Below are 26,203 nucleotides of genomic sequence, written 5' to 3' on the forward strand. Positions count from 1 at the left end.
AGAAAAAGAGAAAATGACAATGGAGGGTTAGGACTTGCTGCTGAGAATGAAATGGAAAGTGAAAATGAAAAGGATTGAGATTAGTGTTTTAAAAAATAAAAAGTAAAATTGGTAAAAGTAAAAAAGAAAAAGGATAAATTTAGAACCTAAAAAAATTGGGAAGGTGGAGGGAGAAGATGGGGTGGTGGAGGGAGTATCACTCCTCACTCTGAAGTTATGGTAAATCGGATTAGTTCACGGGTTAAAAGCCATCTTTGATATCTCTAATAAAAAAAGAAGAAAATTATTGTAAAAGTATAATTAATATATAATAAATAAGTAGAGATTATGAAATTTATAATTAATATTTTATAAATTAAAACTATTTTATACTCTTCTAATTAACTTATGAAATTCTAATTTTGATTTGCTTTATTATTTTTTTTTTAAATTCTTATGAAAAAATTATTTGAATATACATGTAATATTGATAATATAAATGAATGTTTTATATTTCTATAGCTTTATTGATTTCACTTTTTGGTTAAATTAAATTTTAATGGTATACTTTCCTTTCTTTTTCTCTTCTAATTTTTTTTTTTCATTTTTCCGAGTCTGATATTAATTCCTTTATAAGAGAATTTGGAATTTATATTAAGTTTGAGTCTATTTCGACTTACATTTTATAGCTAAATCCTTCTTTAATTTCTTGATTATGATCATAACAAATAAAAATAAAAAAAATAATTACTGTAATAAAATGATTTAAAAATAAATTATCAATTTTTATAAGATTATAGGGATATGACAGAAACATTTGTAAATTTTTGTCAAGATAAAAAAATGAATTACCATAAAATATTTATAAAGTGTTTTCTTTTTTAAATCATAAGTATAACACTCAGTTTTTATGTGCGGCTTGTGTAGATAACAAAAACTTGGTTAATAAATATAAGAATATAATACATACATACATATATATTTATATATAGAATAGTTAGAAAATTCAATTCCCATTATTAATTTGATATATTAATTAAAGTAATTTATATGGAACTAATTTATAAGAAAATGTAAGTGAACAGAAGTATCCGTTGAGATTAACAGTACTAAACTCAGAGAATAGTGAGCCCAGAAGGAGAGAGAAAGATCTTAAAGAGAAATGTTACCGTTGGAACCTTAAATGTAACGGTTGATAACCAAAATAATATATAACGTTACATATCTTCTCACATCACTCTACTTCAGTTTCATCATTCTCTTTCTCTCTCTCTCTCTCTCTCAACAACAACTTCAACTTTTCATTTCATTCTTCTCTCTTTTCCTTGTTCAGGAACAATCCACCATCTTTGTGCTATCACATTCTTCTCTTAGTTTTAATCTATTATCATAACAACAATGGGTGAAACAAAAGATACCCACGTAGTAGAAATCCCAGTTGAGCAAGAACATCATCTTCATCCCAAGAATGTGTTGTGTTCCATGACAAGCAACATGATTGAGGCAATAGAGGATCACCCTTTGACAGAAATCTCAGAAAGTCCCGGTCACCTTTTGCTTCTGAAGCTATGGCAAAGAGAGGAAGAACTCTTTGCAAAACGCATTGCTCATAAGGAGACAAGGATGGACACCATCAAAGCTGAACTCTTTCAACTGTCGTCTTTCTTCTTCATCTTTCATGGCTTCTTCCTAACCCTCTTGTTCACTTCCTGGGCCAGGGCCCAGAAAGAGGCCCAGCAGGCCCACCACAGTGTTTGCCACAAGTGGTGGCTTCCCTCCATGTTGTCCCTCTGCACCTCCCTTGTGTTTGTGGTTCTTGTTCAGGTGAAGGTGCATAGGTATTGGAAGGTGTGGGGACAGTTGCAGAGGGAGAGGAGTGATGGTAGGGCTGTGACAAGGTGCATTCAGGAATTGAGGATGAAAGGGGCTAGTTTTGATCTGTCCAAGGAGCCTAACAGTGGAAAGAGGATGAAGAGTTCCAGTGTTGAGATCAAGTGGGGACCACTCACTTGGTGTTCTAAGAACTTGCTCACCATTTCTCTTGTTTGCTTTACAGGTTTGATGTTTCCTGCTTCCAAGTTGGTCCTCTGTGGCTTGTGATCATGGATCTGCCTCTCCTTGGAGCTTCAATTTTTGAGGGACTTCTTGTGGTATAATTTTTGTTTTCCTCTTTGTCTACAATAATTTACATACAAAATCCAATCTTTAATCCAAGTCTGATTTTACGTAGTCCCTGTTTCTAAAAATGGCAACTTCAGTCTTCCAATCTTCTTTTACTTGGTAAAGTTTGTTCCTTCTTTTATATTTTGAGGAAAATACTGTTGCATTTGTTTAGTCTTTTGCTGGGGAATGAAGCAGATTTGGTCCGATGGAACCGTTTTGAACATAGGGGAAGCCTCATGTTTCAATGCAAAGTTCAAATTTTGCAAGAAGAGGGGGCTGGAGCATGTGAGATGCATGCATAGATGCACATACAGGACCACCTATGGGAGACAGGAGACACATTTTTTTAGTTGATTGTTTATTTTGAGAAGGTTTCACTTGATGATGGTTGTGTTGCTGATTGCTGGAAGTAACACCTCTTGTGTGCTCTTGACATCTACAGTGTTGGGAACTCTATCTACAATGCAGTTACCACTGCTTGCTGCTCCAATTTTGACTCATCCTATTCTTCCAAGCTGCAATTTCATTTTTTGGAACAATCTCTTGCAAATAAATCTAGCCAAGTGTGTGTACAAGTGATTAAATTCTATTACATTTCATTTCAATGTAACATTGTATTATTATTATTTCACACAAAGTTATATAAACAAATTCTTTTTTTTAGCTCATGTTCGTGTAACATTGTATTATTCTTATTTCCCCCAGTTATAAAAAAAATTCTGTCATTCTTTTTTTGGCTCATGTTCGTTCAATCTTCGAGTTTTCCCTAATAAAGCTTTTTGGTAGGTTGGCAGATAAGAAATCAATGTCATTTTGGTGCTGTTGTTGGCACACAAATGCATTTGAATACATACAATTACAAATAATGCCATTTTTTACTATTACCAAAACTTATAATCCAAATGATTTATGAATTGATAGTCCCTTTTAATGCACTTATTAAGGAGATTACCAAATTACAAATACTTAAAAGCGGGTTACCATTAGTTACAAAATGATTTAAAACAGTATTAAATAAATTGAAACTCTAAAACTGATTTAAATGATTTAAAACGTATTAAATGATAAATTGAAAAATAACACTAATATCTAAGTTTTCTCCAAAAAAATTTACAAGTTTTGTCTGAGTACTGAGAATTTTTTTGCAGATTTTACAATTGACAATCTGGTGATGAATCATTTAATGCACACTAATTTGTTTAGTGGATAGGAGAATTGTATCAACAATACTTTTAACTACATTAATAACTCTTTATCCGATGGATAATTTGGTCACAACTTCTATAACATAAATTGTTAAAAGAAATATTAAAATTACTAAAAAAAAGTTAAAAAATCCTTTGTCTAACATTCATATGCCTTGGTCCAAAAATCCAATCCATTCATAATAGAAATCAACCTCCATTTGTCCATTTCCCTTCTTTGCATGCTCAAATACCAATAAAAATATGCGTTTAACAAATACTAGGCATTTTCAAAACCAAAAATGCGAAAAACACCTGCAAACAAAGTGCACAAAAGTTAGCCGTGTCATTGTGTTCCAATTAACACTTCACAGACAAAAAAAATGATACCTTCATCAGCCTGATACTTGTTTTTGTCATCACCAGCATATGCAAGTAAGTTGTACTTAGGATTCCACTCAACACTGTTCATAGCGGCTCTACAAGGAATTTGATGTACTGTTCTTCCAGTTTGAACATTGGACTGTTTCATAAAGTAGCAATTAAAAAAGAAAGCAACAATGCATGAAAGCAGCAAGAAAGCAGGCAAGCAAGCGAGAAAGAAAGAAAGAAAGCAAGAACAAAAGCAAGAAAGGGAGCAAGACAAAAACCAAGAAAGAAAGGGATAGGTTTAGCCTTGCATATGGCAGAAGAAAAAAATAAGTCTATTGGGACACTTATGTATCTAATTGCAACCAAGATTATCAAACCAAGATTATCAAACTCGAGAGTTTCCGTAAACTCGTGAGAGTCCAGTTTCTTAATCTCGTGAGAGTCGAGTTTTGTAAACTCGTAAGAGTTTACTTCAGATGAAAAAATATTATATAAATAATATCTTAATTCAAATAAGTCTACAAAATTATATAACTTTAAATAAATAAAATTTATAGATATATTGTTCATAAAAATAAATATTGTAAAACATAAATACTTGGATTATTGTCATTAATTTTGATGCATTTCATTAAGGAGGTGAGATGATGGCGATGACCATGGAGAGAGACAGAGGGACGCGAGAGATAGTGACAATCAAGTCATGAAACCCTAAACCCTAAACGACCTCGTTTTTTCTTAATTTTTCCCCTTTTCAAGGTCGCAGAATCGCTCCAAACTCGCGATCCTACCAATTTCACAGTCGATTTTACCAAGTTTATGCAAAAAAGAGTTTACTTCGAAGCCATGTCTGGGAACGTAAACTTGTACGAGTTTACGAGTTAACTCGAGAGTTTGATAACCATGATTGCAACATACATTTTAAATAGTCTGTTTTTTAGGTGTGGGGGGTTATGTTATTGTTTTTCCTAGCTGGGTGGAATAAGCAGCGGAGGGTGAGGTTTCTCTAAACACCTCAATTGTAATTGATTGTTGGTCTAATCTCATGGTACATTGGTACGAGATAGACAATAGAGGAATACACATACAGTTTAATACATCTGTGTAATACTAGTCTTATCAACTGGTATAGGGAGCCGTGATCTTGATTCTGTGGAGGGGTAGGGTATGGTGAATACAAGAATGGATGGCCTGGAAAAGATAGTTCAAGAAATGGTTCAAGATCATGACAAGACTGAAAATGAACAGCATGAGTGACTCCAGAGGTTGGAGGATATGATCAGAGGTATCACCGTAGTAGTGGAAAAGCTGTCAGGTGGAGAGAAAACTTTTGACAACATTTCTGTGGGAAACCAAAGAAATTGAAGGAAATAGGAGGAGGACAAGGGGCAGTCGGGGTTTTCCTCTAAATGGAGGAAATTGGATATTCCTGTGTTTGCAGGAGAAGGAGTATGGGTGGATTAATAGGCTGGAAAGGTATATCAGATTGAAAGAAGTCAGCAAGATGAAAGAATGTAGGCTCTCATGATTGCTTTAGAGGGAAAAACATTAAATTGGTTCCAATGGGGGGAACATGCAATCCCAATCCAACGTGGGATGCATTCAAGGTGGCGGTTGTTCGCATAATTCAACCAACCAAGTTAAAAAACCCTTTTGAAATTCTGATTGGGTTAAGACAAACAGGATATGTGGAGATATTGAGAAATTCTTAAAGGGAATTAACCAAGATTGTTTGGTAGGTATCTTCTTGAATGGGTTGAAAAAAGATATAAAGCTAGAGGTAAAGTTGTATGAACATGACAATCTTGCTGAGTTAATGACGAAGGCCCAAATGGTAGAAGAAATTATTAGGGTAACATCAAAAGCAACACCTCAAGGTGTTAACCGAACCACCAACACTTGCAAACCTTTTTCGGTAACCTGAAGTTATTCAAAGGAAGATGGAAATTCAATAGTTGTGGATGGCTCCAATAAAGGAAGATGGGGGAGAAGTGAAATTTTGAGTATGGGAAACAGTGTTCGGGAATGTAGAGGCCAAGGGGAGCTCCTTTTCGAAAATTGACACAAGAAAAATTGCAAGATAAAATCAGAAAAGGGTTATGTTTTCATTGCGATGACAAATTTGGACCCAATCATATGTGCAAAAATAAACAAATGCATACGTTGCTTAAGTCTGAAGAGGAATTTTCAGGAATTGAGGATTTACAAGACAACAATTCCAATCACGAACAAGAAAAGGAAGAAGGAGGACAGGTCTTACAATTATCTATGCGTACCATGGCTGGCCTTACTATTAAGAAGTCTTGGAAACTTTGGGGATCAATTGGAAAGGAGGATGTGGTGGTTTTGCTAGATTGTGGTGCTTCTCATAATTTCATTTCACAAGATTTGATAACTAAATGTGGGCTGAAACAGGAGGCGACTTGTCCATATGTAGTTCAGGTGGGGGATGGGCACAAGGTACAGCGAGGTAAGTGTCAAGGGTTCATTTTGGATTTACAGGGGCTGAAAATTCAACAAGAAATTTTTGTTTTCACTGTGGTGGTGCTGATATTGTTCTGGGGCTGGACTGGTTAGCAAGCCTTGGGGAAGTCAGGGCTGATTTTGGAAAGTTAAGGTTGATCATTGGTAAGGATGCAAGGAGCAAATTTTAGTAGGTGATCCCACTCTATCTAAATCAGAGTCTTCTCTGAAAGGGGTATTGCATGAATTGAAACGAGAAGGATCATGTTTGTTTTATAAAATGGGGTCCAGAGAAAGACAGATTGTAGTCATGTGCCTGTAGCAATTTTGGAGGCTTTGAAGATAAATGTTGACGTTTTTCAGGATTAGTGGGACTACCTCCCAGCCGCAATAATGATCATGAAATCCAGCTTCACGAAGGGGTTGTTATTCCTAATATCAAGCCCTGTCAATAAAAAAGAAGGCGGTTTTTTGTGGACTATCGGGCTCTCAATAAGATAACCGCTCCCAACAAGTTTCCTATTCTTCTAATAGAACTATTGGATGAGTTATCGGGGAAACTATGTTTTCCAAGCTGGATTTAAAGTCGGGATATCATCAGATTTTCATGAGAAAGTGATGTTGAGAAGACTTTTAGAACCCATGATGGCCATTATGAGTTTTTAGTCATGCCATTTGGGTTGACTAATGCTCCAGCCATTTTTCAGTCATTAATGAATGATATCCTCAATCCAATTTTAAGGAAGCCGGTGCTTGGCTACTGTGATGTCATATTGTTGTACAATCCCACTATGGCTTCACATGTGGAACATTTGAAGCAAGTTTTACATGAGCAAACAGAATAAATTGAAACTTAACCAGAAGAAGTGTAATTTCGGGCAGCCACGTTTGGAGTATCTGGGTCATATAATCTCGAAGGATGGGGTGGCTGCAGACCCAAAAAAGATTGAAGTTATGTGGAATTGGCTGGTTTCCGAAGATGCAAAGGCTTGGAGGGGATTCTTGGGATTAACCGGGTATTATAGAAGATTTGTACAGGAGTATGGTAAGATTGCCAAACCTCTTACATAGTTGCTGACTAAGGAGGGTTTTTTGTGGTCTGTAGAGGCACATTAGGCATTTGAGGCTGATAGGACCTAAGGTAAGAGGAGAGAAGGAAGAAGAAACGAGAGAGTAGTGAGGAAAGGCGAGATGGAGGTGAGAGCAGTTAGGAAAGGCGGGATGGAGGTCTTGTATAAATAGAGTTCTATTTCAGAGTTAGAGGGCAGTTTTTGAGTATTATTTTGTAAATTTGGACTTTGGCCAGAAGAGGGGGATTATGCCTCCGTTAGGGCTAAGAGGGGGATTAGGCCTCCATTAGCGCTATCAGTGTACTTTGTTCTCAATATCAATACATAAACCCATTCTTTCATTGTTCTTTCTATCTTTTGAGTGTGTTCTTGTTAGATTCCAAACCCAGGTACCTAACAAATTGGTCCGACCTACCGGATCCAAATTGGGGGAAAAATGGAGAGCAGAATCGACGAAAGATTGAATGTAATGGAGGGTCAGATAGAAGCGGTGGAACTAGCGGTGGATGGAAGGAAGGTTGAGACAACGGCGTTGTGCCAAGATTCGGCAGCAATTAAGAATGACTTGCAAGAAGTCATGCGAATCTTGGGAGGACAGACTCGCAACTAGGAAAGGCTATCGGAAGGGAGCCAGGCATCCATCAACGATCATCGGAGGGTGAGGTGGGAAGACGAAGAAAGAGGAAGGGAAGGCGAACCTACCAAGGGGCAAAACAGCTGGTGGAAACGGGTGGAGCTAACCGTCTTTGAGGGGATCGATCCGCTACACTGGATCAATCGCGCAAAGAAATTTTTTGAGTTACAAGCGATATCGGAGGAGGAAAAGGTGCGCCTAGCCGACATCAGGATGGAGGGGAGCGCTGGCTACTGGTTCAGAGCCTGGAAGGAGAAAGCCAAGAATCGTTCATGGGATGGTTTGAAGGAAGCCCTAGTGATAAGGTTTGGAACCATTGTTGAGCGATTGGCGGTATCGAAACAGACGAGGACGGTGAAAGAGTATGTACAATACTTCAAGACATTTGCGGGACGAACGAAGAGAGTGCCGGACCACAGTTGTTAAGATATTTTCTGGCGTGATTGCAAGAGGACATACGGAATCAAGTCCGACCGCATGACCCGCAGGACTTGATGGTGGCGATGCGGATCGCAAGGGATGTTGAAGAATTCCAGGGAGGCAAAAAGGAGAGGACAGCCGCATCCGAACAGAAGAGGACTGCTAGACCCGAACGGGAGAGAACCGCCAGATCCGAACGTGAGATGACGGCCAGAACCGAACAGTCTTACAATTACAGTCAAAGGCCAAATGATCTTACAGTCAAAACGGTCTCCCAGTCATTGGCCGAGCGGTTCGAGGCCATAGAAGACTAGTCGTCTGGGGGACGAACGAGCAGTGAGGTGACACGGTCCGAGGCTAATCACTATAACCTAGGCCGATTGAGTGTTGCTGAGCGGTCCAAGGCCATGCGCAACAGCCCAGGCCGATCGGGAGTTGCTGAGCGGTCCGAAACCAATCACCCAGACCGATCGGGAGCCGCCAAGAGTGTGGGGTCAGTACGAAAGATGCACGGTTTGATAAGGGACCGAACGGTATTGGCCATTAAAGGACGAATGGTAGCAGAACGAAGAGGAGAAGTAACTCTAGACTAGGAAGATCTTGCAGCAACTTTGTTCAGGGGGGAGGAGCCGAACGATATAAAGATAGGGAGAAAAGAGCCGAATGGTATAACGATAGGGAGAAGAGGGTCGAACGGTAGAAGAAGTTATTTGATAGGGAAGGATAAGAAACTCCTCGCCTTCAAGGAAATAATGCAAACACAAAAATGGTCCCATAAATTTTATCTTTGAATTCGACTACCACCCAAGCCTCCAGACCGGAAGTTACAGGTAGTAGCTAGTGGGTTCCCTTCTTGTGATAAGACCATATCACAGTGCCATGGGCTCAAACTTCATTGTTCCAACCTTGAGGACCAGGTTGTTTTGCAACAGGGTGTAATTGTAGGATCTAAGGTAAGAGGAGAGAAGGAAGAGGAAACGAGAGAGTAGTTAGGAAGGGCGAGATGGAGGTGAGAGCAGTTAGGAAAGGCGGGATGGAGGTCTTGTATAAATAGAGTTCTATTTTAGTGTTAGAGGGAAGTTTCTGAGTATTATTTTGTAAATCTGGACTTTGGCCAGAAGAGGGGGATTATGCCTCTATTAGGGCTAAGAGGGGGATTAGGCCCATTAGCGCTATCAATGTACTTTGCTCTCAATATCAATATAGAAACCCATTCTTTCATTGTTCTTTCTATCTTTTGAGTGTGTTCTTGTTAGATTCCAAACCCAGGTACCTAACAGAGGCCCTTAAGGGGATTGTTTCTCAAATACCTGTCTTACTGAACCTTTTACCCTGGAAACTGATGCATCTAGCAAGGGATTGGGGTTGCGTTGCTACAAGAGGGTAGACTCCTTGCTTTTTGGAGCCAAGCCTTGTTAGATAGAGGCCAAAGAAAATCAGTGTATAAGAGGGAGTTAATGGCTATAGTCCAGGGAGTCCAGAAAGGGAGTCCAGAAATGGAAGCATTATCTGATGGGCAGCCAATTTGTTATTATTACAGACCAAAAGGGCCTTAAATTTCTCACTGAACAGCGTCTGTTAACAGAGAAACAATTTAAATGGGCCTCCAAATTGATTGGGTATGATTTTGAGATTTGTTTCAGATCTAGTAGAGAAAATCAAGTGACTAACGCATTATCCAGAAGAGATTTTATGGCAGTCTCTGTGTTTCAAACAGATGAGTGGAAGACATGGAAAAAAGAAATTCAGCAAGATATTAAGTTGATTTCTTTAATACAAGACTTAATCGTGAATGCTAAAGCTCATGAAGGTTATAAGGTGAGGAAGGGAAGATTATTTTATAAAGGGAAATTGGTGGCGCTCAAGAAGTATTTCTCATATTCCTTCCATTATCAAGGAGCTTCATGAATCTCCTCTAGGAGGTTCTCGGTGTTTTAAAAGGGTGGCTGGAGTTGTTTATTGGGACGGCATGAGGGGAGATATAAAGGAGTTTGTCATGCAATGTGAGGTATGTCAACGCAACAAATCAGAGCGTTACCCCTTGCTAGTCTTTTACAGCCATTGTCAATTGCTAAAAAATAGACTTTAAGCCTAACTCAACCCTACAAAACCAAAACACTAATTCCTCCTCAAGTTTGGTCTAATATATCCATGGATTTCATTGGTGGGTTACCCAAAGTACAAGGGAAAGATACTACTTTGGTTATAGTAGATAGACTCACCAAATATGCCCACTTCTTTACTATGGCTCACCCTTTTCCAACTCACCAAATATGCCCACTTCTTTGCTATGGCTCACCCTTTTCCAGCAGCAGATGTAGCCAAGTTATTCATCAAAGAAGTTGTGATACATGGATATCCTTCCACAATAGTTTTAGATCATGACAAGCTGTTCATGAGTAATTTCTGGAGAGAATTATTTCGGCAAGCAGGCACGAAGCTGCACAACTTACCACCCTCAATCAGATAGCCAAAAGAGGTGGTGAACTGATGTTTGGAGACCTATTTACGTTGTATGACAGGCTCTCAACCTCAGAAATGGCCACAATGGTTGTCATGGGCAAGAATTTTGGTTTAATACCAACTATAGTGCTTCTAAAATAATGTCTCCTTTTAAAGCTCTATATCGTCGTGATCCTCCATTAGTTTGAAGGTAATATACTATTCCATCTAAAGTGGAAAGTATTAATCAACTCCAGAAGGAACAGGATGCAATATTAGAAGAGTTGAAGCTGAATTTGTATAAAGCCCAGAATGAGAATAGGGTGCAAGCTAACAAAGATAGGAGAGATGTGGAGTATCAAATGGGGAATTGGGTATATCTAAAGTTACAGCCATATAGATTGAAATCCTTGGCAAGAAGCCTAATGAGAAGCTTAGTCCTAGGTTCTATGGACCTTACAAAAATCATGGCGAGAATGGGGTCAGTAGCACACAAATTGGATCTACCTGCTCATAGCAGAATCCATCCGTTTTTTCATGTATCTCTCCTTAAACGTGCAGTCCATCCCACTACTGTTGTCCAGGCCTTACCTCCAGTTGGAAATAAGACTTATTTTATTATTCTCAAATCATAAAAAATACATTCTCATACCCTCTATTTGTAATAATCTAGTTCTCCTAAAAAGGGAAATAGGAAAATAGGGAAACTAGGAAAACAAGGAAAAATAAAATAAAATAAAAGATTATGTATCTATTTTCTCTAATTAGGAAGATTCTAAAGATACTATCTCAATTTACAACACTTCCCCTCAAGTTGGTAAATGAATATCAATCATTCCCAACTTGCCTACAAGATCTTGAAATCTACCCGGAGGAAGCCCTTTTGTAAAAATATTTGCTATTTGAAGTTCTGTAGGAACATGAGTCGTAATCACAAAGTCTCTGTCAAGATTATCTTTAATGAAATGTCTTCAATTTCAATGTGTTTGGTTCTATCATGTTGTACTGGATTATTGGCTATGCTCATAGCAGACTTATTGTCACAGTGTAGTTGCACCGAGTTCTCCCCTTTGACTTTAAGATCATCCAAAATGATTTTCATCCAGAGTCCTTCACACATTCCTTGAACAAGGGCTCGAAATTCAGCTTCTGCACTGGAATGGGATACTCTATCTTGCTTTTTGCTTCTCCATGTTACCAGACTATCTCTAAGAAATACACAATACCCAGAAGTAGATTTTTTGTCAGTAATAGAACCTACATAGTCAGCATCAATATATATCTTCATAGTCAATGTGTCTTCTCTTTTGAATAATAGTCCCTTTCCTGGACTTGACTTCAAGTATTGGAGAATTTTGTCAACTGCTTGCATGTATCTCTCTCTTGGATCATGCATAAATTGACTTACTATACTAACTGCATAAGCAATGTCTGGTCTTGTGTGTGATAGATAAATCAATTTCCCCACCAATATCTGATATTGGGCCTTCTCTACAGGAGCACTTTCTTCACTTCCAATTTTGTGATTCTGTTCTATAGGAACTGTTGAGGTTCTACATCCTAGCTTTCCTGTTTCTTTGAGGAGATCAAGTACATATTTCCTTTGGAAGATGAAAATTCCGTTCTTGGAGTAGGCAACCTCTATTCCAAGAAAATATTTGAGTTTTCCTAGGTCTTTCATTTCAAATAGAGCTGCCAATTTTTCTTTTAATGCCAATTTTTCTGTTTCATCATCTCCTGCAATAATCATATCATCAACATAGACAAGCAATAGAGTAAGTTTACCTGTAGAAAAGTGCTTTATGAATAGAGTATGATCTCCTTGGCTTTGTCTGTATCCCAAGGAAACCATTGCTTTTGTAAATCTTCAAACCATGCTCTAGGGGATTGCTTAAGACCATACAATGCTTAGGCATACTTTGTTTCTTTCATTTTTCACTTCAAAACCTGGGGGAATCTCCATGTACACTTCCTCATCTAGATTTCCATGAAGAAAGGCATTCTTCACATCCAGCTGGTGGAAGTCCCATCCAAAATAGGCAGCCAAAGCAAGAATAACTCGAACTGTATTCATCTTTGCCACCGGGGAAAATGTCTCCTCATAATCAATCCCATATGTTTGGGTATATCCTTTTGCCACCAATCTAGCTTTATATCTTTCTATTGTCTCATCTGCCTTATGTTTCACTGTGAATATCCATCTACACCCTACTGCCTTCTTGTCTCTTGGCTTATCAACAATCTCCCAAGTTGAATTTCTTTCTAATGCATTCATCTCTTCTTTCATGGCTTGATTCCAATGTTCAAGTTTCATGGCCTCCTGGATTGAGGTAGGAATTTTTGTGGCATCAATGGCTGCAATAAAACTTTTGTGCTTATCAGAGAGATTGTTAGTGCAAACATACTGAGAAATAGGATATTTAGCACATGATTTTCTTCCCTTTCTCAATGCAATGGGTAAATCCTCAGTAATACTTACGGGTAAATCCTTAGTAATACTTACCTCCTCCTCATTGATATCTTCAGGGATCCTCACCTCCAGAGTAGACAATTTTTCTTGCTCGAGAGTCGAAGTGGGTTGTTATCTTCTTTCATATTTTTTGCCAACAAATATGTCTTCTTCCTCACTATGGACTATGGTAGCTTCATTGCTCATGTCTTGGGCATCCTGCAAAGACAAACATGGTAATGACAAGAAGGAGAGTTCATCCACTTCAAGTGCCTTCTCCCCTTTAAGTGGTGGACTGACATAAAAGGATTGTGTTTCATTAAAGGTGACATCCATGGTGATAAAGACGCGACGACTCTGAGGATGATAACATTTGTACCCTTTTTTATTAGAAGGATACCCAATAAAGACACATTTAAGAGCTCTGGGATCTAATTTACCACGATTAGGATGATGAGAGTGAACAAAAACAACACATCCAAAGACTCGACTAGGTAGACTCGTTAGTAGGGAACAAGAAGGAAGAAAAGACAATAGAGACTGTATAGAACTAATGCCATTTAAGATACGAGTGGGTAACCTGTTGATGAGATATGTGGCAGTTAACACAGTTTCTCCCCAGTAATTTTTTGGAACACATTTGAAAAATAAAAGCTCTAGTTACTTCAAGAAGATGACGATTCTTTCTTTCTGCAACCCCATTTTGTTGAGGGGTGTTAACACAAGTTAGTTCCTGAACAATACTATTATGAGACAAAAAATTGAGAAATTCATGATTCACATATTCAGTACCATTATCGTACATGATTCTTTTGATATTTTTTCCAAATTGATTTTGGATAAGATGGAAAAAATTAACAAAAATTTGAAAAACTTCGGATTTATTTTTTATAAGGTATGTCCACGTGACACGGGTACAATCGTCAATAAAGGTAACGAACCATTTGGCTCCAGAAATAGAATCTATGACAAGACCCCAAACATCAGAGTGAATTAAATCAAATGGATAAATACTCTTTTTGTGACTAATAGGATAAGAAGCACGATGATGTTTTGACAATTGACAAATATCACATTTAAAAGACTCAACAGACTCTTTGGTAAACAAGTGGGGAAACAAGGACTTGATAAGACTAAATGAAGGATGCCCAAGCCTTTGATGATGTAACCATATTTGAGATTTTGCCCACGTCTCAGATGTAGCTTGTTGACTCATGATTTTTGTGTTGCTTTGGTCATTAAAAACTAAAAAATACAACCCACTCTGCCCCTTAGCAGTTAAAATTGTCTTCCCCGTGGCAAGATCCTGAAAAACACAATAAGTTGAAAAAAATGTTACTGAACAATCTAATCCTTTGTGAGTTTTGTACAGAGATAAGACTATTAGCTAATTGAGGAACATGTAAAACATCCTTTAATACAATAGATGAGTCCAAAATTATATTCCCAGAGCCGCATATAGGTATACCCCGACCATTCGCAACTGTAATAAGTTGTTCTTTATTTCTTTTACCATATGAGTTGAAGGACACACTGAAAGGTGTCATATGATCAGTTGCACCCGAATCAAGGATCCAAATACCTTGAGACACATGATCAACAGTATTGAGACAAATCTTACCTTTTATGGACAGAGTACATGATCCAAAGGGCTTACTCATTGATTCATCCATTGCTTTTAAAGGAATAATTTTTACTTCAGACATCCCCTAGATCGCAACCAGGAGTCTCCAAGACGATGACGGTGTATGAGTCACACCGAGAAAAAAGGAGCAGAACTTTAAACTCAGATCTACTCAAATATAGGTCAAACAGGTCGTCACCAACCCTAAAAACAGACTCAGGAGACTCCGACAACTCTTCTGTAGGCTACACGCACCGGTAACGGTGGCGGCGCGTGGCAACGCGTGGAGGCTCCTCTCACGGAGAAACTTCCGGCATTGTGATCGCCGGTGTTGGGCGCACCTTTCTGCCCTATCAACGACCCCAACCGGCGACGGCGGCAGCGGCGGTCAGACAGCGGTGGCGGTGCAACTTGTTGCAACGGAATCGAGCCCCAAGATCAGGAGCTCTGACACCAAGTTGGAAATAAGACTTATTTTATTATTCTCAAATCATAAAAAATACATTCTCATACCCTCTATTTGTAATAATCTAGTTCTCCTAAAAAGAGAAATAGGGAAACTAGGAAAACTAGGAAAAATAAAATAAAAGATTATGTATCTATTTTCTCTAATTAGGAAGATTCTAAAGATATTATCTCAATTTACAACACCTCCTATACTCACCAAAGAATTGCTTTTAGATGTCTCTCCATAAGCGTTGCTGGATACAGGAACAAATGCCCAGGGTGAAATGGAAGTTTTGATCAAGTGGCAACAACTTCTGGCCATCAAAAATAGCTGGGAAGTAGCAACTGCCATCAGCAAGGAGTTCCCTCAATTTCACCTTGAGGACAAGGTGAAACTTCAAGGGGAGGGTAATGATAGGTTTGGCCTTGTATATAACAGAAGAAAAAAATAAGTATGTTGAGACAGTTATGTGTATAAGTGCAACAAACATTATATATAGACTTTTTTACGTGTGGGGGGTTGTGTTGTTTTTCCTAGCTGGGTGGAATATGCAGTGGAGGGTGAGGTCTCTCGAAACACCTCAATTGTAATTGATTGTTGATCTAATCCCATACTACATTGGTACGAGATAGACAATAAAGGAATACACATACAATTTAATACATCTGTGTAATACTAGTCTTATCAGAAAGAAAGCAAGAACAAAAGCAAGAAAGCAAGAAAGAATGCAACAAAGAAAGCAAGTAAGAAAGAAACCATGAAAGAACGCAAGAAATCAAGAAAGAAAGCAAGAAAGAAAGAAAGGAAACAAGAAAGAAAGAAAAGAAACATGAAAGCAAGATAAAAATCAAGAAAGCAAGCAAGCAAGAAATAAAGCAAGCAAGAAAGATGAAAGCAAGAAAGAAAGCAAAAAAGCAAGCAAGAAAACAAGAAAGCAAGCAAGAAAGAACTTCATGTAACTTACTATGTCTATGAACAAGTCTTCATTTGCAGAAGCATTTAAGAAAGAAACCAAGAAAGAGAGTCATGTAACTTACTATATCAATGAACAAGTCTTCACTTGCAGAAGCAATTAAATGCCCAGTATAATTGAAGCCAATTGTCCGGACAGGCCACCTAAGAAACAAGCATTCCATATTTGTCACAAACAATAAAAACAATCAATATAGCCTAAAGAATGAAAAGCTGAGTACACAAACATTAAAGCCAATGAAAACTCACTCCAGCTTTGTGAAGGTACGCACGCAGAGCATCTCTGAGATGTTCCACAGGCTGACAAGGGAATCAGCACTTCCAACAGCAAAATATCTGCCAGAATAACATGGGATTATTTATTTATGTCCTTTTGCAGAAACTTTTTCTATGGAAAGTAAGGATACTCAATTGAAGGAAATGAAGACAACAAATTAAAAATTTAGAGTCAGATATATGGTTGTATATTTGTATCTAACTTTCTAACTGAAATGCTATCAGTGAGACCAGAAATAACGAACATTTGGAAACATACCTTCCTACTGGATCAATTGCAATGCAATAACAACCAGCTGTATGAGCCATGAGAGTGTCAAGAGGCCGAAGAGATGGGTAAGACAGTACTTCCACAGTCCCTGAGAGGGCAAGAAGTAATAATAAAAATATAAGGAAGTTCTCTACTTTATAAAAACCGAAGTTTAGATTCATGTTTTAGAAAGTACCAAGTCAGTCAATGATCTTACCATTTCCTGTTGTTAGAAAGAACATCTCGCCTGTCATGTTCCAAGCAATCTCATTTACCTAGAAAAAGAAAAAGAGAATCATTGAGTTCAATGGAATCAATTCTTCTTGATAGAGTTATGTTTCCCTTTGTGATAAAAAGAAAGGATGTACACTTTTTAAGTATTCTGTGTAAATCATAGATAGACGTGTATGAACTCCCAAAATATAAGTTTGGTGTAATTGAGAAAAACAATGATAATGAAGGAGTTAGAACTTCAGGTGAGATGAATGCAAAAAGAGAAGAAATCAAAAGCTAGGAACCAAAAAAACACAGGTAGTTCAGAAAGTGAGGGTATGTTACGGGAAGCAAAAGCATTATGGTATTCGTTTATACGGTAATCCACACTATTTTCCACATAGGGTGAATCCTTAAAGACTTACACTTAGAGTTGTCAACTTGACTCATGACCCATGGCCTAACCCTAACCCCCCCTTGAAAAAAACCCTTTTAGGAAGCCCCCTCAAGAAGCGGCAAAAAAAAACCCCAGTCCCCAAAACCCCTCTCAAGTGGGTTAGGATCAAGGTTAAGGTGAATTTGGCCAACTACAAGACTTTAATTAACTCTTAGAAACAATATCATTTATATACATATATAAAATTATATATTTTATTAGATAGTCTAATATGTTGTAATCTTATTATATTTAAAATTAATATTTTTACATCATACTTATTATGTTATAATATATAGTTTAATACAGTTATTGACTATATAATCTATTTATCAATTTCTTAAAGAAGAGAACTTATAACATTTAATAACACAGTACTTAATACATTGTGATAAAATCCCAAACATGACAAGAGAAACATGGAGTCTAGCCAAAATATGAGAATATTGAATTAATTCTAATAAAATTCACACTAAAGTTTTTTTATAATTACTAAATATTATATATATATATATATATATTGATTATTAAAGAGAAATAAATAATTGGCAGAATTTAAGTATAAATTTGCCATACATTAGAAAAAGAAAAAACTAAACAACATATAATAAAAAATCCATAAACTTATTATTCATAAATTTATTATTTTAAACATTCAAATTGAGATGTCATATTTAGTTTTGATTCACATCTAGATGAATTGTTCGCACAACAAAATTAAATGACTCATATATGCTTTAAAAATATGTTTAGCAAGTCAAAGAAAATTAAACATGTTTAGCCAAGGAAGGATTTCAACATCCTATGTTGCTGCGTAATTTTCCTATATAAGCAAGCAACCAAATTTATTGAAACCTCTTACAAAGTCTATGTTAGTCTGATTAAAATGTTTAAATTAGTTCTTTGACAAATTAAAAGCACTTAGATTTCCGATAGATTAGGAGTTAATTGCATTTCTCTTGTATTCAAGATAAATATCTTCTCTAAAAAGAAGGCCCATGGGTTGGTCCTGGCCCACAGGGTTTTGGGGATAGTAATGAGGGACTTTTTGGTCATGTGAGTTTTTTTATCCGAACAACTCATGTAAGTCAGGATCAAACCATGTGAGGGGGGCCAAATTGATAGGTCTAACAATACTTGTGTGGATATAGTGAAAAAACAACAGTATGTATATTTTAAAAGACTCATCAGGTTTCATTCAAAGCAAGGCATTGAGAGTCAAGCCCTTTATTGGACTGAAAATTTCAATTCCTATTCCTCAACATGGTTGGATGGTCTAAAAGAGAAGATAATCAGATTAACATGTAGAAACTGAATTATATTCACTTAAATGAAAAGTAAGAGTACAAGGATATAATTATACACAAAATATACTAATGAGCTTCTGGGCCTAATATCAGAGTGCAGAACAACAAAGTATCATTTTTAGCAAATTTCCCTATCCTTCTTCACATCTTCAAGCTTAGTGTAGAGTTGATTCTTCAATCCTTGTCCAACACACCACTTCTCAACAGCCTTGGACCACAAAACAATAATGGATAAACCCCATACTTTCTCTCTTGCAATGGCTGGAGTAGAAGTGAAAGCAGAGAAAAGGCACTGACTTGGAAGAGGATGAACTAGACATCTTTTTAATAATAAAGGGCAGAAAAAACCTCGCCCTAAAACCATGAATAAACTCAACTGTATTCACTTAAAATAAAAATAAAGGGATATATTTATATACAACATATACTAATGGCTTATGGGATCAATAGTTCAAGCATACACAAACCTAGCATATGTACTTCACCAATTAAACTGGTAAAGCCTAATTAAAGACAAGTTACTCATAATTTTCAAATTCCAGCATCATTTCTTATCCTCAAAAACAGGCTTTAACAAATTGAAAGAAACAGATCCAACAACATGAATGAAGTATAAACTAGATTATACCTCATAATTGAACTTGCGCCTGTGAATTGGTTTGAACTTCCGAACATCCAGTATTGTTAATTCATCATCCTATTAAACACAAAACAAGGAATAACTTTACCACACCAAAAAACAGCAAGAGAACCATAGACATATTCTATTTAATAACTACAGATCTAATGATTCTAGAACAAGAAACAATTCAAGCAAAACAGCCTATAGTCGGTACTGATATCCAATGACTACAACTGCATTTCAGAGCTTAAAGCAAATGGATTGTCACATACCCTGTTACCAACAGCTACATGAGTCCCATCAGGTTTGTAAGTGATGTTGATATTCTCCCCACTAAGTTCTGCCTGTTGTGAGCATTTTCCACCTGCAGAAACCAAACATCATAAACCTTTTCCAAGCCCCCCTCCCTGGCCCCCAATCAAAACGGTAAATAATCTGTTTACATCACTTTAGACTTCTGTCGAGCTAACTCAATTAGCATTTTCTCCAGCTATTAATAAAAAAAGCATGTGTCTTACCTACAGAAACATTTTCAAGTAAAAAAAACAATTATTTGTGCATTATGGTATAGGTTTGTATTGGATCAACAAAATATAACATACAATGCATTATAGATCTCCCAAATTATAAAAAGTCATAATAAATCTCCTCCCTTATGATATCACAAACTAAAATAATTTGTGTATCTGAATAATCACTTACTTCGAGCATCCCACAAGCGAACAGTCTTGTCACCCGATGCAGTTGCAATCAAATCAGCATGCTTGGGGTCCCAGCATAGCTGATCCACACTATCAGTGTGACCTTTCAGTTCGATATCTTTGACCTTGCCCTACAATAAACATAATGTTTCATTTACTGAACGAGACTGGAAAAATAAACAGTTGACCTAAAGCTTCAGTAAGGATTTCCTTTCAGACTATGCATAGTTCACAATGTCATTATTGATTTGATCAAACAAGATCGAAATCTAATAGAAACATCCTCTCTGACATTACCGTCATTTTGGATCACAGAAGGTAATCAATAGGTGGTGATCCTTTGAGCCCTCATCCACTGATTCCAACAGAACCTAGTCCTTTCCCTGCTCTAGATACACTTCAACATTAAGTTTAACTCTTCCTTCTGCTAACATACTTCAAGGATTAACCCTTGATTAAACCTCTAAACCCAAATCCTTTAGAGGTCATTGTATCTAATCCCCAGAAAGTAAAAAGGTTCCCAAAGTAATTTCAAAGAAAAATTATCAAACAAGATATCAACACTTGGGTATTCAATTTTTTCACAAACAGCACACCTACTACATTTCTTTGTAAACACTAACTTATTCTTTCTCCAATCAAATGGCAGCATCTCTACGTGAATAATGACACTTTTATTCCATAGCCCTCAAGCCATAATCAGGTATGACAACTTACAAGTAGGCCCGGACCGAAGGCTAATATAATTTAATCAATGAAATTAAACAAGATAACATGTCTCATTCTTCAGACAGCTGTTACGAGAAAACTATATCAATGCAAAATTAAAATTTGGGTCACAAACACAAAAACTAGAGGGGGGCAATGAGGAGTAATCTCACATGCCCATGTGGTTCAATATGCCATATTCGCGCAGTTTGGTCCACAGAGCCAGAAGCAAGTTTTGTGCCAATGCAATTCCACGCCACAGAGTGCACCTATTGGAGAAAAAACAAAAGACACCCATTTCATAATTGGAGCAGAAAAATTGTAAAAGGGCTTGTTTTCCACACAAACCGAAGGTTGCAAGCATAAGAGACACGAAAGTGATGAGCTTTGAACGCGTTTACCATGAATGAGAAAGAGGGAGCAAAAGGGTACCTTCTTCTTGTGACCCGAATACTCTCGGCTATGGAGATTCTTAAACGGGATTTGTTCCTCCATGGTGAAAGCAACGAATCTGAGAAGCACTTTTCTGAAGCTTGAGTAGAAAGATTCGCAGTAACTGTGATTATTGTGAACAGTGTGTGATGATTGTAGTGGAAACTCGCACAGGTGGGAACAACAGGGACGAAGAAATTTGTAGAAATATTGAGCTTAAATATTTTGCTGATTAATATATATAATTTGCTCTAATAAAACTGTTTTAAAAATAATTCTGGAATTATAATTGTTTTTATTTTTAAATATGTGAATAGTTTACGTTTACTCTTTTAAATTTTTCTAAAGGGATTAAAAATAAACACTAAAAATGAAATAAATGACTGAAATTAACAAAATAGAGATTGAAAAAATTGAAAGAGTACAAATATTGAAGATGACTAAATTAAATGAAAAGATAAAAAAGCTTAGTTAAACTTTAGAATCCTTTATATTTTAGTTATAGTGAAGAATTTACAACTTGAAATTTTATGTTTTGTTCACTTGGAGGAGAGGAATTGGGAGAGAGTGAGTGGATGGATTTGAGGAGATTTGGAGGTGAATTAATGGTTGTTTGTTTGAGTGGATTTGGAGGTAAATAAAAGTGGATTTGGAAGTAAAGTTTATGAGAACTAGTTTAGGATTGGATTGATGTGATAGATAAAAAAAAGGCTTAATAGCCTTTTTCGTCCCCAGATTTGTTTATTTTTTTCAATTAGGTCATTCCTTCTAAAAGTGTATCAAATTGGTCTTTACTTAGTAAATTTTGCATCAACAAAGTCTCTTCCGTTAAATAGAACCAAACAGAATTAAGGGATTGATTATCTGGCACAGTGCAATGATAATGTGTCAATTTGAAGTTGTATGTGTGGTGACGTGTCAGTGAATTAGAGGCTAACAAAAGATTGGATGTCAATTAAAACTTCATCCAATGTTCCTCTTTTTTCTTCTCTTCATTCTCATTCTCCACACTTCCTCCTCTCCGCCACCATCATTCTCCAAGGCAACGCTACTTTGCAAAACTTCAACAATACTTTCTAACTTGGCTTCTTCATTTCTTCCCAAGCTCAGGCCCGTCGAAATTCTACCTCGTCATCCGTCGCACCTCTTTGCCCAGCCCCAACACCATCTGGGTCATCAACCGCCTCCATCCCTCCCCCTCCCAAGCCGCTTCATCCCTTGAACTCACCCCAACCAGTCAGTTAACCCACTTCAACACCACTCTCTGGACATCTGTCGCCGTCGTCGCCACCACCAACGTCACCCTCAAGCTTCTAGATTCTGGAAACCTCGTCCTCCTCACTTTCAACGGCGTCGTTTCATGGCAGACCTTCGATTCCCCCCTCGGACACGTGGCTCTCCTACCTCTACGCCTTTCACTTCGCCGCGTCGTTCTCCCCTGTCGCGGCCTTCGGTTTCTCCGAATGTGCCATCAAGACGAGCTTCTGACCGCTGACGATGTTCCGCCTCAAGCCTTTCAGGCAGGTCAAACAATACTCATGGAACAACCAATCGGGGTCTTGGCAGATGTTTTGGTTCAAGCCGGAGACTTATGTCAGGTTCGAGGACTCTACGGGGGTTCGGGGTTTGCACTGGGGAAGCATCCAACATCTATGAGTGTGTGAGTGAGTTTGAGCCTTTGGATGGTCATGGGTGGGGTTCTGATGATTACTGTCAAGGTTGTCACTAGGTGTGATGGGGATGATGGGGTTGAAGATCTTGAAGCTGTGAGGTTTGGATTCGGGAATGTTAGTCTGGTTAAGGGGAAATCTAGAAGCTTTTGCGTGCGTGAGTGCTTAGGTGATTGTGGGTGCGTTAGGTTGAGTTTCGAAAAGCATAGTGGGTTATGCAAGAAATTTTGTGGTTCGCTTTTGGATTTTCAGAATTTAACTATCAATGGTGAGAGTGGAGTTTTGCATGTTAGGATTCCGAGCGGGGGATCTTGGAGGAAGGTGTTTGATTGGAAGGTTTTAAGTGGGGTTGTTATTGGGTTGATTGTGGTTTTGGGGGTGGTGGTGGTGACATTGTTGGTGATGGTGAAGAGGAGGGTTGAGAGGAAGAAATTGGAAAAGAATGAGGAAGAAATTGGAAAGGATGAGGAAGATGGGTTTATGGATGAGAAATTACGTCAGCCTCTAATTCATTGACACGTTATCACTATAGTGTGCCAGATCATCAATCCTTAACTCTGTTTGGTTCTATTTAACGGAATGGACTTTATTGACGCAAAATTTACTAAGTAAAGACTAATTTGACACACTTTTAGAAGGAAGGAGCTAATTGAGAAAAATAAGCAATTTTGGGGACAAAAAAAGGCTATTAAGCTTAAAAAAGATTGTTTAATTGATAAAAATTGAAGATTATCAAAATGTCCCTAATTATTAAAATAATATAAAATGATAATTGTTAATGTTATATTTAATTGTAAAATGTTTATAAAGAGTAAAAAATTAAACTTTAACTATTTAATCATTAAAATTAAAATTTAAGAGCCCATTTAATATTATCAAATTATCTTTTATTTATTTAAGAATTAAATTAGAAGGTTTGTGAAGCAAAATCTTAATTAGTTTTTAGGATAATGTTGTTAAATATTTATTGTACCGTAGTATACCTGATTCCACCAACGGTCGACAAGTAATCCGGGCGACCGTTTGCCGAGACTTCTCACGATCGTAATGTCACGATCGTAGGTATGTCGAACGTTTTTTAACATCATAACATTTACATACTAATGTCGACCACTTGGCAATCGACAACCAGTTATGTCGCGACATATAACGCTCACACGACAACTCGCATGTTTGTGTCGATACACAAGACGATCGACATATATTGAGCGATGTCTAAATTAGCGGTGTCACAGTAAACGGTTTAGCGGTTAAGAGTAAACAGTTACGAATATTAGTCAAATCACGGGAATAACTGACCCAGTATCGAACACGATCTAACAGTTACAATTTCCAGGTAGTCAACTTCGGTAACTGACCGGATTTTCAGGTAAACGGTTTATTTTACTGTTTTAAATATGAAGATCACACCAGAAAAAAGGTACGTTTTTCCTTAAGAGAAATTAAGAGATAGAAATTATTCTTCTTCTGAGATCACTTTGAACTGAAAGGATTCAGTACATCCCTTTTCTGACTTGAGCGTCAGAGTGCCTTTGCAGGTACCCAGCCCATTTTTCCCTCAGAAAGCATAACACAGGAAGAGAGATATCACAGTAACAGTATCACAGGAAGAAGCAGTTGAGATTTGTTAGGTTCGTATCTCAGTTTCCACATCCATACTGAAACATTTATATATTATAATTAAATTTAAGAGGCAATTTAATATGTAGGTTATAATAATCAAAATTAGAATAAATACATAACAATACTGCAATAATTAATATTATTGAAGAATAAAAGAAAGATTAAAAAAGAAACATAGAAAAAGATTTTTCTTTCTTCCACATGTCATTTGGAGAAACAGACAAGCAATGCTATTCAAATGGTAAAGCATAACCTTGCTGAGTTTTTGTTTAACTCAGAGAAAAGAAAAGGGTGTGTGTTTGGTTCCAAGAGCTCTAGAAGATAAATCTGAGATTGGATGAGTCTCTCTATTGTCTGTTTTTTTCTTGATTCTGTTTCTCAGATGTATTATCATCCCTTTCTGCATTTCTCCTATCTCTTATAAATTACAGTCCTTTTTGTCCATTAACTAGTGGTAAGACATGAGTAAAGAGAAGAATTTGAAGATATATAGAGGTGTCTTTCCATCTCTTTCATCAATCAAGTCCCCACCTTTCTCATGTTTATCTATTTATTTTCAAGTTTTTTAGTTGTTATGCTGTGTTTACTTTTCCTTTTCTTTTTTTATCTTCAGAGAGTCAATTTTTTTTATGAAGTGTTTGATTTTCTTTTTGTTTTTACTCATTTTAATAATTCCTCTTATTCACAACCAAATTTCTCTTTATTCTGTGTTGGTTCTTGGGATTGTTTGAACACACAGAAATGTGTTCTTCGAAAACCAGGGCTTCTCCGGTGGTCACCGTTGCACGCTTTGCATGCGGCACCTGGAACACTCCAAAGCAACCTCCAGCTTGGTCGAAATGGCGACTGCACTTCCACACCACGAAGCTTTGAACCAAATGTTCCAAGGGAACCGAATACTATCATTCTGTAACTCAATACACAGTTCAACGTCAGGCCAAACACAAGTGTAACCGAATAGGGGTTTGGGAACCGAATACATGGTGTCAAACACAAGTGTAAACCGAATACGGACTTGGGAACCAAATACCTTGTGTAGTTATGCATGATTAAAAAACTTTGGAATCGAATAAAAAAGTTAATATTCTTGTGGCATTTTACAAATAAACGAGGATAAATATGAAATTTGCGTATAAATCATAGCAAATCTTTGGAACCTTGCGAGATGGTTATCTCGCATTTCCCCGCATTTTCATCTTCACAAATCAATGCAAATAAACTAAAGTGAACGAAAAAAATCTTGCAAAATCGCTTCCAAATTCTCTTGAAGAGAGTTTTCCGCTGAAGCGAACACAGCATAATGCTGTGTTCTCATGTGTTACCTTAACTCCTCTGATTATATCACGTTGACTACTGGTGTGACTCAAAAGCCAAAGTTAAAATTGATGATATTTAATAAAAAATGTTATTTATTCACTTTTTTATGGTTCAAATTACATCAATACCCTTTTATCTAATACACGATATATTTTGATTATTATATTTGGTTGGACGAAAGGAATAAACTAAAGGGTGGAAAAAGAGATGAAAAAAAATAAAAATGTATATGCTAATTAAAAAATGGTGGAAATGAAGAAATATTGACATTTTTTAAAATAATAAATAAATAAATTAAAACTAAGTAACTATATTTGTAAAACCCTAAAAATTGTAGAGTATAAATATAATATTGTATCTTGATCTACCTTTAAAATTAATGGAAAAACGTGTTTTCCGTAATAGTCATGTAGTCTTATTGGTGATAG

The 26,203-nt window shown here is 37.0% G+C and overlaps 2 protein-coding genes across 4 annotated transcripts; one reads left to right on the forward strand and one right to left on the reverse strand.

Moving 5' to 3' along the window:
* Window positions 1–1,223: 1,223 nt before the first annotated feature.
* On the forward strand, window positions 1,224–2,810 carry LOC124823600 (RNA polymerase II elongation factor). 2 transcript variants are annotated; one of them, XM_047295848.2, is made up of 2 exons: window positions 1,224–2,129; window positions 2,315–2,810. In XM_047295848.2, exon 1 carries the CDS (start codon window positions 1,378–1,380, stop codon window positions 2,077–2,079), a length of 702 nt encoding a protein of 233 aa, XP_047151804.1. In that variant the 5' UTR covers window positions 1,224–1,377; the 3' UTR covers window positions 2,080–2,129; window positions 2,315–2,810. The 2 variants fall into 2 exon arrangements, with proteins under 2 accessions (XP_047151804.1, XP_087971566.1); XM_088115440.1 differs by having other exon boundaries at window positions 2,338–2,810.
* A 547-nt stretch (window positions 2,811–3,357) lies between these two features.
* Window positions 3,358–21,373, reverse strand: TEX1 (Transducin/WD40 repeat-like superfamily protein). 2 transcript variants are annotated; one of them, XM_088116148.1, is made up of 11 exons: window positions 21,166–21,367; window positions 20,907–21,002; window positions 20,027–20,156; window positions 19,597–19,688; window positions 19,331–19,399; window positions 16,964–17,021; window positions 16,756–16,855; window positions 16,470–16,556; window positions 16,286–16,364; window positions 3,717–3,849; window positions 3,358–3,641 (listed from the first exon to the last, which is right to left on the reverse strand). In XM_088116148.1, the coding sequence occupies exons 1-11, from the start codon at window positions 21,226–21,228 to the stop codon at window positions 3,607–3,609; spliced, it is 942 nt and encodes a 313-aa protein (XP_087972274.1). In that variant the 5' UTR covers window positions 21,229–21,367; the 3' UTR covers window positions 3,358–3,606. The 2 variants fall into 2 exon arrangements, with proteins under 2 accessions (XP_087972274.1, XP_087972273.1); XM_088116147.1 differs by lacking the exon at window positions 3,358–3,641 and adding an exon at window positions 15,465–15,672 and having other exon boundaries at window positions 3,715–3,849; window positions 21,166–21,373.
* Between the last annotated feature and the right edge of the window lie 4,830 nt (window positions 21,374–26,203).

The sequence above is a fragment of the Vigna umbellata genome, chromosome 5, assembly GCF_029865625.1.
Source record: "Vigna umbellata cultivar VRB3 chromosome 5, Vumbellata_1.0, whole genome shotgun sequence".
NCBI classification, from domain to species: Eukaryota; Viridiplantae; Streptophyta; class Magnoliopsida; order Fabales; family Fabaceae; genus Vigna; species Vigna umbellata.

Excerpts from the sequence above, each read along its gene's own strand:
- TEX1 (XM_088116147.1), bottom strand. The coding sequence starts at position 21,228 with ATGGAGGAACAAATCCCGTTTAAGAATCTCCATAGCCGAGAGTATTCG. Across the intron at positions 19,689-20,026 it reads TCGCTTGTGGGATGCTCGAA|GTGGAAAATGCTCACAACAG; the intron begins GTAAGTGATTAT and ends TGGTTTCTGCAG. Across the intron at positions 19,400-19,596 it reads ATGTAGCTGTTGGTAACAGG|GATGATGAATTAACAATACT; the intron begins GTATGTGACAAT and ends TGTGTTTAATAG.
- LOC124823600 (XM_047295848.2), top strand. The coding sequence starts at position 1,378 with ATGGGTGAAACAAAAGATACCCACGTAGTAGAAATCCCAGTTGAGCAA.